This window comes from Varanus komodoensis, unplaced genomic scaffold, assembly GCF_004798865.1.
Source record: "Varanus komodoensis strain SLA01 unplaced genomic scaffold, ASM479886v1 scaffold12, whole genome shotgun sequence".
NCBI classification, from domain to species: domain Eukaryota; kingdom Metazoa; phylum Chordata; class Lepidosauria; order Squamata; family Varanidae; genus Varanus; species Varanus komodoensis.
The window spans coordinates 16,761,789-16,778,037 of NW_025335349.1; the positions used below are offsets into that span (position 1 = coordinate 16,761,789).

Sequence of the window (16,249 nt, forward strand, 5' to 3'; positions counted from 1 at the left end):
GGAAGTGAACCTTCTCCAGGGAGATCCCTAATTTATAGAATGATCTTCCTCCTGGTTTCAGTGATGTGCCACCAATTAACGTATTTTAAGCACCAATTAAGGATCTACTTTTTTATTTCTGAGGCCTTGCTGAGTAAGCCTGCATCCAAGTCAGTTTTGATTGCAATTACGTCTTGTGGCTTCAAGTTGCTATCATTGTTCATAATGTTTTATAGCAATGTTAAACTATTATGTATTTTAGTTGTATTGCAATGCTTATCATGATGTATTTTAATATATTTTTAAATTTGGACAGCACTGTATACAACTATTAAATAAATAATAAAGGCTGACCTGAACCAGGAATTTCTTGCTCATATCTCTTCTACTTAATCATTGTACTGCATTAGCCAAAGGGTTAATACAGTTTGAATTAGGAAGGTCCTGATTGTCTATATTTAGTTTTGACCATTTAGTTTTGACCATTTATTGTCTATATTTAAACCCAGACTACGTACAGAAAATGTGAGGAGACCTGAACATTTTCAAGAGTTCTGTACTGTCCAGGGCCTCATGGCTTAAGAAGTTATGTAAAGAAGTGGTGGAGTGGTGTGTGTGTGTGTTCTTTTCAGCATTTATCACTTTCTGTGCTTTGCAGCTTCTTTGGATGTTTGTGTTTCCAGGATACCCCCTAGAGGACTTAACCAGGACTTCCCTTGGGGCTTTCCAGTGCTGCTGATTGCCTGCAAGTTGAGTGAAGAGTTGTTGTCCTCGCTAAAGGAATTTTAGAGCAATACAAGAAAAACAGAAATGGCTTGCTCCACTTTCAGGCTCTCAGCAGGCTGCAATGCCAGAAAGGCCCAAGGGAGGAAGCTCTGGTTAAGTCCTCAGGGCTTTTTTCTTTTTCTTGGAAACAGGAGAACTCCAGAGGCTGCAAAGCATGGTATGGGATGGAACTTGTAAAATGAGGAGCATGCAAGCACAGTAAGGCAAGCACTGATGCCCTGCATGCTAGGAAATTTCTCTTTCCAGTGAAAGAAGCAGGGTAATGACTACCTCTGTCTTAGAGAACTGAAGAGGATGAGAAAGTGCTGGTGAGGTTTTGGCCAGGACTAGTCTCAATATAGATACTGAAGTTGAAATTTAAATACTTTGTCCACCTAAAGAGAAGGAAAGACTCCCTGGAGAAGAGCCTAATGCTGGGAACAATAGATGGCAAAAGAAGAAGGGGATGGCAGAGGATGAGGTGAATAGATGGAGTCACTGAAGCAGTTGGCGTGAGCTTAAGGGGATGGTGGAGGACAGGAAGGCCTGGAGGAATGTTGTCCATGGGGTCACGATGGGTCAGACACGACTTCGCGACTAACAACAACAGTCTCAATATGCAACCCATTCAGATAGCCTAAAAATATAAGAACCAGGGACAAGTTCACCTACCTTTATAAAGCCTATGAAATTCTTGTGTGTCAAATGGCTGCAACAGGTGACCAAAGGTTGGTCTAGGGAGTCCACTTAAAAAAACAGACAATTAACAGTACAGTCTTTTGGGATTATCATTTGAAAATCAAACGCACACAGATTCCTGTCCCCAACTGCTTTGTACAAAGTTGTAGGAAACCAGAATCTGTTCTCAACTAGGACACATTTGAGACTTCTATGATTCCTGGAATATCTTAAAACCCAAGTATGTCCATATGGAAGAAGGCTTTATAGTTTATAATCCATAGATTGATTTCTGCCTGGAAACAGACCAGGAACCAGAGAAGCCATGGAGTTACCTGTTCTCTGTAACCAGGCCCAATTGATAGTCTGGCCACAGAATTCTAGACCAGCCGAAATTCCTGAATGCTTTTCATTAGGAAGGTTCACATAAAATATGTTACGGTACTTCAAACAGAATATAGTTGAAGATGGGCCTCCATGGCGAGAGCAAACGTCTCCAAAATAGTACAACTGGCACACAAACTTCAGCTGTGCAAATGTATGCCTGACTATTGCCGAAGCTGGGCATTGATATTTGGGGCTGAATCTAAGAGTACACCAAACTATGAATTTGACTCTTCACCACATCCAGCACAGATTGAATTCCTATTCTCTGATCTGTCTTTTGACTAACAAGGGACACCTCCATATTCTCTGGGGCAAACTTCAGTTTGTTTGCCTCATCCAGTGATAGACATGAGGCACCAATGCAGAATTAGAACATTTTCCCTGGATTTAGATGGACTGGAGAAACAGACTTGGATGGTTTCAGTGCATTGATGGCCCTGAATCCCAAACTCCAGACTATTTCTCTCATCATTTTCATATCTATGAGAGGATGAGACAACCCTGGGGGACATCACAGGGCACCAAACAGAACTTCCCCACCATGTCTTTCTGCAACTGCCCCGCCAAGGAGGACTGCAATCATTATAGAATGGTGCTTCAGGACCTATCCTAGAGAAATGCCTCCAAAGGTAAATGGTATTGAAAGCTTCCCAGAAATCCAGCAGAGCCATCAGTTCCCAATGTAGAAGTGTTCACCATGGAGCAAAAGCAGTTTTTATTCTATAACCAGGCTTGAAGCCAGATTGAAATGGATCTATGTAAACAGTCTAATTAGAAACTCTGGGAGTTGAGACTCCACCACACGTTACACCACCTTATCCAAGAATAGAATATTGGATACTGTCTGGAGATGATCCAGTATGATGGAGTTCAGGAAGGATTTTTTAAAAATCAAAGATCTTATAAGTGCCTCTTTGAGAAAAGGTCGAATCACAACTTGTCAAAAAAGATGCATTTACCACTACTCATTTACCACTTGAACACATTCTATTCAATATATATTTCTAATGGAATATAAGATATATGTATTGGAGTTTGCAAAAAAAAAAAAATATCAGTTTTACAGCTTTTAAATAAATCCTTACTTATTTGGAATCTGTGAGAAGATTTCTGTCACCCATTTTTCCAAAATGTCCAGTGTGTCTAATATGGAAAGACATACATATATTTAAAAATGTTACAAAGTCATTCAGAGTAAGGTGGCAATGAAATATGACAATATTGTTGTAAAAAAGTTATTATGCGTTAACATGCTGTTATTTTCTAACAACCTTCTCAGCTACTGTTATGACAGTGACAGAGAGACAATTGTTATATACTGGCAGATGTGCAAACGGTGATCAAGGCATGCACCGTGTGCGTGTGCGTGCGTGTGTACGAGAGAATGAGAGAGAAAGAGAGAGCTGTGAACACTATTTGAGGTTCACTGGTGGTATTTAAAATCCTTAAGCCATGCTTATCTTGTACTAACTTTATGCCCACAGATAAACACCTGCATAATACATTTCCTGTATTATAGGAATAATGTTCCAATCCACCCTCTTGTACAAAACACACACCTGGAAGCAGAAACAGATTTCATTGATGTGCATCAACCTGTAGGTCACTTTCATAACCATTTTCAGCTCAAATGTGCAATTTGTTCCCAAGGCAATAACTGAATCACTGAGGGATTACTTGATTGTGTAAAATGCCCCTGTAAGTTTACACTCAGCTTCTCCCAGCTAGGGATGGGTGACTCTGCCAGTGTCAGTGTTGTTTGCTGTCTCATATTTCTATGACTGTAAGCTCATGCTGGCCCATCTATGCATGGGCCCGTGAATCCAGTAGAACAAATCACAACGTGCGCACAAAAATTCTTACTCTACTAGGAACATTTTTGCCTACACTTTTCCTAGCGTGTACATCTTCTGCAAAGAGCTTCCTCAAATATAATTCATTTATACATACTTACCCCATACTTACCCACAATGTTTTATAGAGTTTTATTTAATAAGTGCCTTTATGCACATTTGCTGTACCTGAAAATCTAGAAGGTTCATCAGCAACACTGATCACTATCCAAACCTTATCCTGGATGCTATTTTGCCAGCACAGCTGCTTAGTATTGGACAATCCCACAAGCCTCTCTTGCCAACAGTGACTCAGTTCCCCCTGACGTGAGCACACACATCATTTTCGCTCTCCTTCACTCACTCACTCACTCACTCATTCTTACACTTACGGTCATTTGTTTCATTTCAGCAAAGTTTTTTTTAAAATACCTCTAGACTGCAGTACAAGATTCATGTAGTGGGCTGAGTAGTAACGTTTCCAGAAATCCCGCAGCCTTGCATAGGTGTCAATGTTTTTCTTTTTTGGAATATGTTTAAGTGTCTCAGCATTACCTGTTAATTTGATTAAGAAGAGATCTCAAAGTCAAGAATGGGATTTTTGGCCATAGCTTTTCAATCATGAAAAATAATTATAAAAGATTTTTCTGAGATCCATTTCTCCTTTAAACTAAACCAGTCCAACAGTAATTAGCAACTGAATATTAACACCCAACTTTTGTTCATCTACATTTCCATTTCTATGGCATTCAAAGAGAACTTCTACTGGCCAACTAGCCCAACTCCTCCAAGCCATTCATGGATGCTTCCAGAGGCATTATTGTAGGATCAAGGAACACTCCCATATGAAAGCTTTCTTTATTCCAAGTCACACCACTGGTTCATTTACCTAAACTGAGCAAAAACACCTGATTTTCCCACCTTATCTACAGATGCCAAAGACTGAACGTGGAACTTTCTTCTATACCACTGAACTATTGTTTTTCCTTTACATTTTCATAAGGAAGTAACTTTATGATCCCTAACATTGGGCAAATCTGTCTATTCATTTTTTACAGCTTTCAATTTTTTTTGAAATGCTATTTCATTCCATCTCATTTTTGCATCAGTTTGTGTATTCAGGGGCAAAACTTCTGTGCAAAATTTGTGTACATTTCCACTAATATAAATATCTCTGCATGCAATTTCCCTAAAATTGATATTTTTGTTTCTGCAAGTAATTTTCCCAATGTGTGCCTTTTTGTATCCAGTATTCCCTAAATTTTATCTAATGTTTGCATTCAGTTTTCTTCATGTACTCATTATATACTCATATTTGATCAGAGAACTGTATTTTAAAATTCAGAGAAGTGTGAAAATCAAATCAAACAATAGCATGGCAAGTCATATGTCATTTTGGAATGTATGAATCAGGCTGGTCTGTATTAAAATGAACATTGCGCTAATTATATAATTACTGTAGGTCCATGCTGGGCTAAAACCCAGCTAAGGCAAAAATAAACCTTATGGAAAGGAGCCTCCCTTTCCCAAGATGCATATTGCTAAAATGCGTGACTATATCAAGAATTTAAAACTTTTACAGGTTCAAAACATTTTTAAATAATTGGCAAAATACCAAAAGTACATGTAGTTCTTCAAATACTGCTAAACTGTATCCTCAATGAAAATGCTTTGCATATCAGTATATTTAACTTACCCCAAAAGAATTTTCTCATTGGATGTCCTCGTTTTGCAAGGCTTCCAAGCAGCAATTCCCTTCTGTTTGCATCAGAGGGCCTTGCTATTTGATATTCTGTTTGTTTTAAAGAGGACATTAATCGGCACAATGTAAGAGTACCATTTCCATTATAAGGTCATTTTAGACAAGAAAAAAGCATAATTATTAAATACAGACATATTTAGGGTTGCAGTCCTGGAATACTTTGCATGCTTATCAAACTTATAAGGTGAGTCAGTATTATTCCTGATGATGGGCTGTGCCTAAGAAACAGGGACCTTCCCAAAGCCAGATTGAAAGTTTGATATTTGAAGATTTGACCCCAGAATATAGACTAGGCCAGAAAAACTCTGGATGCACAAGTGCTTTAAGGTTCCCCCAACCCCACTGGAGCCTGGTAGTTCCAATGTTAGTGTGGCAATTCATCCACTCTGCATTTTAACTGGAGTGTCTAAGAAGCTATCCATGGAACCAAACCTCAACCACCAAAATAGCTTCAGCACCATGGATAGATCCTTTGATGTTCAGATTAAGGCCCAGAGTGGATAGACCATCCCACCCACATTGGAACCATCAAGCACAGCCACAGCAGCCAGAAAACTAAATAATCTTGGGAACTTTGTAAAGCTTAGTAACCTTAAAAAAACTAGAGTTAAATATAGGAAGACGTAAGTTTCTTCTGCCTCTCCCCAATATTAACTTGTCATCCATGTCACCATCACAATTAATACACAAAAATCACACAAAAGTGATTATATTTCTACATTTTAAAGTGGTCTATTGCCCAATACTAAACATATGTATTCATCATTATGACCCACTAAATTCAATGTTATTTATTTCCTGAAGAAATGTGTATAACTGTAGTTTTACACTTAAGTGATCAAGTTTGGGATGCTTTGGGAATTGATAAAATTACACTCTCAGAATTTATTGAACACCATCCAACACAAAGTTAAACACATTTAAAGCCACTGATTTAGAAAGTCTTAAGTATGCTTAAACATTTGGATTTTGGCCACTGTATCTAAATGTTACTTTTTATAAATTGTTACATCAAGTATAGGTCATCCAAATTTCACAGGTCTAGCCTGTATCATTTATTATTTTAGCTGTTTATAATTTGTTTTAAAATTTTAGCATCTTGGAAAATAATATGGGGCTTCATTGTAATGACTGTTTTATGAACTGTGTCAAAACACCAAGGGAAGAATGGCTGTCGGGCAGCATGGAAAACAAACAAACAAACACATGTGATGCAAAAAACTTTATGAGAAAGACTCTTTAGAATGACAAGAAAGGCAGTAATACCCACAACCTCTCAATTAAGTCCATTCGTAAGCTGTCCAGAGATGTAGAGTGATTAGACGTGTTAGAAATACCCCAAATAGATCAAATTTGCTTTACCACTGTCCACGGCTTCCACTTCCCTGTCAATTGCGTCCTTTATCATCAGTGGGTGAATGAAGAATTGTGCCCATCTGCAAGAAGAACAGAACTGAAAAGTTGAATATGTTGAACAATGTTTGATTTTCAGAAATGTATCTATAGGGTCCCTCCCCCTCCTTTAAGCTCAAGATACTCACAAGCAAGAAGTAATGGACCCAACTAGCTTCAACACTTCTTGAACAGGAAATCCTGAAAACCATATGAATAACTAACAAGCTTTCATTAATACCCTTCCTGAGCTTTACTTAGATATATAGGTGAGAACTGAGCCCGAGGAAGTTATTCATATGGTCTTTTGTGGTATTACTTTCTTTTGTCTTCTAGAGAAATTCCTAAACATTCCCTCCAAGGAAAGCACATGAATAGCTGTCGGGGACTGGGACCGACAGATCACATTTTTTAACTTAAGGCTTGTTCTGTCCACTTTATGTAATAGCTTAATTTTTAAAAAAGCTGAATGGAAATTCATACACATTTTTTCATGATGTACACATCCATGTTCTCATTTTAGAAACACACTGTACGTTTTTGGATGCATGCGATAAAGCATGTTTGCATGCATTTTGAAATGCATGTATTTATCTTCTGTGTATTGTTCAAATGTGTGCATGCTGCAAACTGCAAAAGTAAAGAACTTAGTCAATATATTTGGCTCATTGGGCTGATTTCTCTTTTGCTAGTCATTCATTCATTCATTCATTCATTCATTCATTCATTCATTCATTAAATTTCTATCCCACCTATTAGCCAAGATCACCTTCTGTAAACCAACCAGAGATTTGGTTTTGTGCTGCAAGGTTACCTGTCAAGGGCTTCTTTAAAATATTTCTTCTGAATATCAAACTGAAAGACTGTTCGCTCTGCATCAGTCGATGCATTGTCAGAGCCTCCATGCTTCTTTAAGAATGTATCAAACCCATTCTCATCTGGGTATTTCTTGCTACCCATAAATACCACTGGGGAGGAAAATTAAAAGATTGGTATGATTGACTAGCAGATACGGGTCCCATTCCAGAGGTCCCCAGATGCCCGATACACACATGGGACATATGTTCATGGGCTTCTTAATTTCTCAAACCCAATGCATGCATGGATTCCTTTAAAAAGCTCTGGTGGTATAGGACCACTCTGCACCTAAAGCGATTGCACCTTTAAGCAAGGAAGAGCTTTTTTCTGGTCTATATACACCTGCAGTGCTGGACCATAGCAGACCTTCAATGGAGATTAATGGCTCAGCCGCTAAGAAGAGATTCCGCTAGTATCCAGAGCCAGCACCTCCCACCGTGGCAAGGCCCTCTGGTCCTAATCCTTGCCTTGGTTTCACCAGCACTGACCCTTGTTTTGCATGTTTGTGGGCTTAACTGGCAGTAGCAGCTGGGGCTGGGAAGGGACCTACCACTGAAGATGCCCGCAGTGCTGCAGAACTCTCTGGAAAATTTAAAGGGTGGGTTGCTTCCTGAGCACAGCCACATAAGCCTGTGGCTGAAACAGCAATGGCGGCAGAAGAAAAAGGTGCATCTAAGGATCAATATGTTGTTAGACTTTGCAAGGTATGAAAGATTTTAAAGGCTCAGACATGACGCATGGCTGACTAACTGCCCTGGATACTTACAGGGAGCCTTGGAGCAAAGAGGGATGCCAATCAACCACATGGGGCCAAATAGGTTTGCCCCATACTCAGGGTATATTCCTTTCTGTTCTATTGAGTATTTGGTGTGCCTTCTATAACTGAATAAAGTGTGTTTTGCCAAGCTTTCTGGGCTCAGGTGATTGGCCACTTATGCTAATGGTGTGTGTGGTGGGGGTGAAGGCTTAGGAATAGGGGAACCATGCCCTCAAGTTGGACCTGTCTACCTCCTCATAACAGGACAGAGCCTAAAGATCTTAACATGCATGTTGGCTCATGCTGGGAGGAGACATCTGAAGGTTCATTAACTGTTTCCTGATGCATTATTAATAACTTAATTCTTTGGCAACACATTTTCTTTTGCTTCAACAGAAAAATATGAAATGGCTTATAATGTTAAATGAAAATACTGAAAAAGAAATGATCCTGTAGCAGCGTGTTAATGATAGCAGCATTCTAAATCAATAAAGGATACAGTATTTTATCTCTCTCCCACCCTTACTCTCTTTAGAATTGAGGAAAAGTAAGAAAATTAAGCTGTTACATACTATGCTCCAGAAAATGAGCTAGCCCAGGTAAATCATCAGGGTCATAGAAACTGCCAATACAAACTGCAAGGGCAGCTGCAGACTGCAAAGACAAGACAGAAAAGGAGAAAATGGGCATTGCATCATAAGAAAAAACAAAATTCCATCACTCATGCCTCTCCTTCCCTACAGATCTCAAGCAAAGAGGTTGTGAGGTTTTGATGACCTGCTTGACAACACAATTGCTGTGAATAAGGATAATATGTTCTGTTATATATTCACATATAGGGTTATACAATATAGATCTAACTAGTGCTACAGAATTTTCCTCTTTTTAAATACTGTTCAATTTTTTTCTTTTTCTTTTTCATGGTGTGGTTTGGTTGGGGCAAGATGGGGCAAGAATCCTGAGGTCACATAACTTCACATTTCAGGAGCACAGATAACATTTTCTTCTTATCCCATTTTTTTAAAAAATAACCTTAAAACAGCAGGAAGGAAACTAGTACAACAGGGAGAAGAGCTCTAGCCCAGCATTCCCCCTGTTGTGTTAGTTTCCCATAACTATTTCTATTTAATGCATAAAAGAATTTAAAAATGCAGTGGTCACCAACCACCTACCTGCAGACAGAAGTCATATAGCCCATTCTATCCCTCTAGAAAAGACCCCACTGCAGACTCAGTATCTGTGCAAGCATCCACCTGCATACAAGCAGGGCTAAAGTGTGTCAGGGTGCAACCCTAGGGCCTCCAAGTGGTTGGAGTGACAGCTCTGAGCTTCCACAGTCTTGGTGCTGGGTCTATAGAGACCACCCCCACTCCACCCCAAGACCTTATAGCCAGCATGGGAAGAACTGTGCGGGCTGCCTTTCCAGGATCACAACTGGGGCTTGGAGAGAGCAAAAAGTTGCATGCCAGCAGGCAGAGAGGAGTCCCTCTAGCCACTGCATGCAGGTGAATGCGTCCACAGGGCATCCCAAGCCTCAGGCTCGTTGTCTGTCTCCGAAGTCCACAGCAGGTCCTGTACTCAGATACTAGTGTCTCCTATATAACCAATGAAAGTCACATATGCTGAGATGTTATGGAGACAGTGGGCAAAATAAAAGGTTTATGAGAGTGGTGGACAACTTGGGGGAGTCTGGGAACCCATTTAAACCCCTGCAGAGCCACCACAGCCTGCAATCTCACTGCCATGGAATCAATTGGGGTGAAATTGGGTTCTCAGCCTCTGTAGCAGCTACAGAGAGTGAATGGAAAAAAAATACCTATTCTAAGTTTCCGTAGTGATTTGCTGCAGAATTACAGCAAGAAGCCATTATTTTCTCACCTTTATTTTTGAGGGAAAGGAAAGCAAGGACAAGGCAAGAATGAGGCATGATAGCCCATTCTTGATTTATGAGCACTATTTGAAGTGCTTGTGCTGATTTATAAGGCAGAAGCCCTGCATTTGGCCTCAGGGGCTCTTTTCTCTGACATGTTATTAGTTGCATCTCCATCCTTCCAGAATCAGTGGCCATTTAGAATTTTGAGGTGGCGCATGAGCTCCCTTACACAATGGCTGCCATTGGAGGGTGTTGTCCATCCAATAAATGGCAGCTGCCTTGCCCATGGCTGGACACAAAATACTCATTTCCTGGAAGGCAAGCTTAGGCAAATTGCTTTTTAAGGAAAATTGACTTGGCCAAGATTCTAACTACATGGCAGACATGGAGCCCAAACACCAAAACATGCAGCCACCCTTCTGTGCCCAAATAACTATGGTACTAGAGGGTCAGGAAACATGTCCCTTTGCAACATACAGGTCATTCTGTCACTTAAAAGCAAAAGTACTTTTTATAAAATCCCAAGAAATAAAATACAATCAGGGAACCTGGTAGGAACTAAGAGGGATGTCTGCGGACACATTGCTGGACAAGGGCCCCAAAGTTAAGAACAAATTGGCAGGTACCAAGAGAGATGTTGACAAAAGCAGCTTTCGCTCATTGAGATGGAAGTTCAGCGTTGTACCTGGAAGTCTTGTCCCTGTGAAACTCACAGTCCATACCCCAAGACCTGTGCCTGCGATCTTATGAGAAGGGGGGTTTATATGTGCAATCTAATGTACATGCATATTTATTACATTTCTATTCCTCCCAATAGCTGAGCTCTCTAGTGGTCCACCACGATAAAAACCATAAAATACAGTAAAATATACACACTACTGATGTTTAAAACAATGGTAAAAAATCAAAGCAAGAGCCAAAGTCAAACCTAGCAGCAATGGAAAGATTAAAATCAGCTAACAGATTTAAACCAGAGAATGCCAATCCCAATGGGGCAAAGCTCTCTCTCATCAGTACATGGTCATATGGCTTCGTAACATACCTGTTTTTCTGTACTGCCCATCTTGTTTAAAACTTCTTGTTTCACTAGTTCTTCATAACCTTCAGGATCATCATGATATTTTGTCTGACTAACATTGTCTTTGAGAGCATGAACAAAATCACGAACAGGATCACGATCACTAACAACTTCTTTGTCATCATCTTCAACAGTTTCATCACTGACATCTCCACCCCCAAAGTCATCTGCAAATTCTTCTACAATTCCATCTTTCAACTCTTCATCCTCACTACTGCTGTTCTTCTCAGGCTCAGGGATTTCCTCCTCATCTGTTCCAGAGGACATTCTGTCTTCCTCTATTTCCTCTTCAGATGCCTCTGAAGAATTGCAGTCATCATAAGACAAGTCAGAAATCAACAGCACATTCAAGCCATTTTTTAATTTAAGGTACCTGCAAAATAAAACAAAATTAACAATGACAAAACACTATTAAAATCTCTTCTGTACCCTGCTTGATAGAATGATAGTAGAATTGGAGGGGTTAGGTCCAACCCCCTGCTATTGCAGGACACTAAGTTACACTACAACTTCCTCATGTATAGGTTCCATTGTCATACTGCTCTGACAGCGAAGTAATTCTTTCTGGTGTCCAGTCTAAATCTGGTTTCTTTTAACTTAACTCCATTATTCCATGTCCTGCATTCTGGAATGAACAAGAGGAGATCTTGTCCTTCCTCTTTGTGACAACCTTGGAGAGTATTATATATCCCCCTCTGCCTTCTCTTCCTGAGGGTGAACATGCCCAGTTCTCTCAATCTTTCCACACAGGGCTTTGCCTCCAGTCCCTGAATCATCCTTGTTGCCGTCCTCTGAGATGTAGCTTACAAGCAATTCTCTTGGCATTGAAACAGTTTTAGATTATCATTTTTTAAGTGGGAGGGTGACATGTTTCAAAACAAAGTTTCACCCTCCAGCACTTTCTATTCGGGCTCAAAAGAATGGTTTTCTCCCATGATTTGGAGATCAGATACCAGCTCTGTAGCTGGGTTGTTAGCAAGTCATTTTTTCTTTGGACTCACAAATTGACCTTCTGGGAAAAGCATGTTTTGTGAATGAGTATATCCACCAAAGTAGCCAGTAAGAAAGAATACCCACTACCCCTTTCCAATTCCAATGTACTGACTAGTCCTAACACATTGGGGGCCTCTGCTGTAGGGGACAAGAACATAAGAAAACTCCTGAAGAAGGTTCCAACTAGTGAAGCAACTACAGGGCACTAGCTGAGCCCTGTGAATGTGTGCACACATGTCTGTGTTTGTCCAGTGGTGCACTGGAGCCAGGGCTCGTGGGGACAGAGCACCTCCCCTGTGCATTAACAGGGGTGGTAACCATTTGGCATTCTCAGAATCCCTGCTGCCTTCTGAGCTTCGCTGCGATCTCACAATAATTCTCTCTCTGTATGTGGGAGTGTGGGGGTTTACACTTCCTAACAATGATATACTGCCTCCTTTTATAGAGTAAATTGTTTGGGGTGGCTTGGTCTTGAATAGACAAGTAAAATCTGTTTGAAGAGCTCTGCTGAATCAGGCGAGGGAGCATTCTGCTCCAACAAACACCAACTGGCTGCTTCTTGTGCAGATGAAAACTGCTGAAACTGTTGTGCTGAGGTGGGTCCGTGCAGTTGCTGGCGTTACTGAACAGTCCCTAGGGCCATGGCCATGGGGGGACCACCTGCATTTCCAAAGCACCACACAGAGCCACTGTGCATCATCTCTGCATCTGAGTACGCGTATGTGATGTGTTGCATGGGCTGTTTATGTGCACACGGGTGTGAATTGACTCTGGACAAGCATGCCAGTCTTCAGAACGACCTCCCACTTTGGACAGTTGACATGCGGCCCCTCAAATTAATGGGTCCATTGAGTCTCCAAAGTTGTCCAGCCCAGCCCTTAAGCTTCATTTACCTGTATTCCTTGTGGTCACTGGGGGATTTCACAATGTCTGGGTCCCCCACATTTTTCTTAGGTCGGTGTTTCCTCCTGTCCTCAACATCTTCCTGGGCCCTGTGCCTGCGACATCTCTGCCCTCTCTGCTGCCGTGGGTGGATGACTGGGCAGTTTCCGGTCCCTGGGGGCTTTGTCTCTCCAGACATTATAGTGGTTCTAAGATGACTTGCAAAAGTTAACTTAATCTGTATCCCCCTGCCTAGCCACTGCTGTGTTGTACAGTGGTAATCTCCATCTTTTTAAAGCAAAAGCAGCCTTCCCTCCTTCACTATGGAATCTTTCTCAGTTCCCATTGCCTGTATGGATTCTTCAGGACTTACATCTGTTTATGACATAGATAAAGGAAAAAGCCATGATTCCATGTTGGGGTGTAAGAAAAAGAGTAACAGACTCAGCAAATACGGAACTTCATTGATCTTGGCATTTATGTATTATTTGTTGCAGCCTTTATTTTCAATAAAGGAACGAACAAGTCTGTTAATTTTGATTTTTTAAGTTTGCTTCATTTCATACTTTGAAAATGTCTACAAGAAAATGGTTGTTCCTGTGTGGATAAGACTGAAAGGAGGACAGGAATTGTGTAAGCCACCTTGAGTTCCTTGGAAGAGGAAAAGGCAGGATATAAATATAATATAAATATAATTTTCTCAAGTTTTACATCTAGTTTGTCCTGAACATTGAGAATTTTTTGAGTTTACTTCAAACTCATATGTATTTGTGTGTACATTTTTCCTAATAAATGCATTTTGTATGCAATTTTGCCTGATAGGAAAATAGCTTGCAGAAAAAAAAAATCAAATACAATCAATGTTATACATGATTGCCCCTAATAAATGGATTTTTGTAGTCATATTTTGACTGGAGAACTCCACTGCAAAATTCAAATAGATGCAAACTGTAGAAGATAACTGTCTTTTGGTTCAAACATGGAACAGTAGGTAAGCTTGCATTAACATGTGAATTAAATGAATTTCTTTCATATCCTTACCTAAAAGGTCCTCCAGGCATTCAAAAATAAATTCATTTTAAAATGAGAAAAAATCCAGGAAGCCAGTAATAAGCTAGAAGTAAATACCATCATATAACAGTGAGTTGTAAAAATACTAAAAATAGCTGCAGAGGAGGATAAAAAATCAGCATCATTACAATTTTGAGTAAACAGGACAGACTTTGTCCAGTATCCAAATTACAGCAAAGTGGCCAGGTAAATATAGCTGTAGAAACAAGCTCATGATTAGGGGACTTTCACATACAAACCTCTTGTACTAACCTACCCAAACTAAGAAGATGCAAGTGATTTTGGAAGCCCATCTTAGTTGGAAAAAGGCATTCTTTTGGATACCTGTTTCAGGCTTAAAGCATCAAAACTCGCATTTTGAATGGAGTATGGAAGTGAACTGAGAATCATCAGGGGATGGATCCCTTTGTTCCCATGACAATGCTCATATACCTCTGAACTGGAAACTTAGGAATCTCTCATGCCAGGGGCAAGGCCCATCAGTGGTGATCTTGGTGGTGCTTTGCAGCCAGTATTTTCTCTAGATGGTCATTTTCAGGGGTCTGGATTTAGTGCAGGAGAGGGGAGAGGAAGGTGGCTTTGGTACCCGTAAGAATCAGCATAACTCCATAGCCCCAGACTCTTCCCTCCCTTCTCTGAGGCCCATTTGCAATCTCACTTTGTGGTTCCTTCTATACCTGCTGCTGTGGGGTAGAGTGTGGGCTAAGCCTTTATAGGATCTCAGAGCTGTGAGCCTGCAGAATCCTAAGGACTGTGCCCTTAGTGCCTTCAACACATGCTTTGCTGTCCATCTTGAATTGACAGTTTTGCATTATCCAATAGTTTTTCCAGAGTTTCTTCAGCTGCTGTGAAAGAGAAGCACACTTATTCCCAGTTTCTGACTCTACAATTCGTTCCGCCAACTGTCTTGTCTTGGATGGCAGTAGAGGTGATCATTCAGCTTGTCTACATATATTCTAAACTTCCCCTTGCCCCTTCTTAGCAGAATGAGAGAGATCAGAGCCAGCCCAAGACATTTGGCTCTGAACATACAGAAGGTGACTTCAGGAAGAGCTACATCTTACTGTGACACTGGCAATGGTGCAGCATCCTCCATCACACCTCAGCAAATGATCAGTTATGTGTTGCATAGCACCTATGAGTATGTCCTTCAACATATCACAGCAGCAACACTGGGATTTCTATCATCTGGTGCCTAAAGTGGTTGCCCCATTTTGCCTAATGGTAGGACCAGTCCTGAGAAGAGTTGATGAACCTGTAATTGGGGAGAACCACAGCGCTATTGAAAAGTTCTGTTCTGAAGGGGTTTGGCTCAGATACAACTTTATCAGTTCATCAGAACTATGTCTTAGAGAGACACGACCCATCACACAGGGAACACATTCCAAATCGAGAGGGAAATGTTTGTGGTTTATACATTTATTTATTTCACTAGGTAGAGGGCATTTTTCAGAATTCTTCTTCCATATGTGATTGCATGGTATTATTTAGCTTGTGTCTAGATAGCTGATGCTTGAACAAAGTTCTCAGGACAGTTAGCGATCAAGGTTAAAAGCAGAAAGTAGACAGCATGTGAAATACAAAATACAAGCTAAAAATTCAAATCCATAAAGTTATGATAGTAACCGCAGATCTCATGACTGATGTCAGATAAGATTAAGTTGACAATGGAAAAAGGGTTAAAGGCCAGAGAAAATAAAACAGGCAGCTGTCAGGTGCCGGACTGAAATAAAAGAAAACCACTGAAAAACTTCCCTGGGAAGACACCACTACCAAAAAGGCCCTGCCTCCTCGCAACCAGTGTACCACTCCTGGTAGTAGCAGGCACAGATGAGTTTCTGATGGCTTGGTTCAGTCTGTATAGGTAGAAGACAAGTGAAGACAAGTGATCTTTCAGTTAATCTGGTCGCAAACCCTACGTTAAAAACATTATTGGCATGAG

The 16,249-nt window shown here is 40.5% G+C and overlaps 1 protein-coding gene across 1 annotated transcript in view; it reads right to left on the reverse strand.

Moving 5' to 3' along the window:
* The window catches only part of LOC123019048 (nardilysin-like), a 39,359-nt gene extending 25,924 nt beyond the window's left edge, over positions 1–13,435 (reverse strand). The window contains exons 1-9 of the mRNA XM_044421487.1: positions 13,248–13,435; positions 11,326–11,734; positions 8,983–9,064; positions 7,610–7,763; positions 6,766–6,839; positions 5,338–5,433; positions 4,074–4,196; positions 2,895–2,952; positions 1,417–1,490 (exon numbers count right to left, since the gene is read on the reverse strand). Coding sequence (XP_044277422.1) covers positions 1,417–1,490; positions 2,895–2,952; positions 4,074–4,196; positions 5,338–5,433; positions 6,766–6,839; positions 7,610–7,763; positions 8,983–9,064; positions 11,326–11,734; positions 13,248–13,435 — 1,258 coding nt within the window. The remainder of the gene's footprint in view (positions 1–1,416; positions 1,491–2,894; positions 2,953–4,073; positions 4,197–5,337; positions 5,434–6,765; positions 6,840–7,609; positions 7,764–8,982; positions 9,065–11,325; positions 11,735–13,247) is intronic.
* Between the last annotated feature and the right edge of the window lie 2,814 nt (positions 13,436–16,249).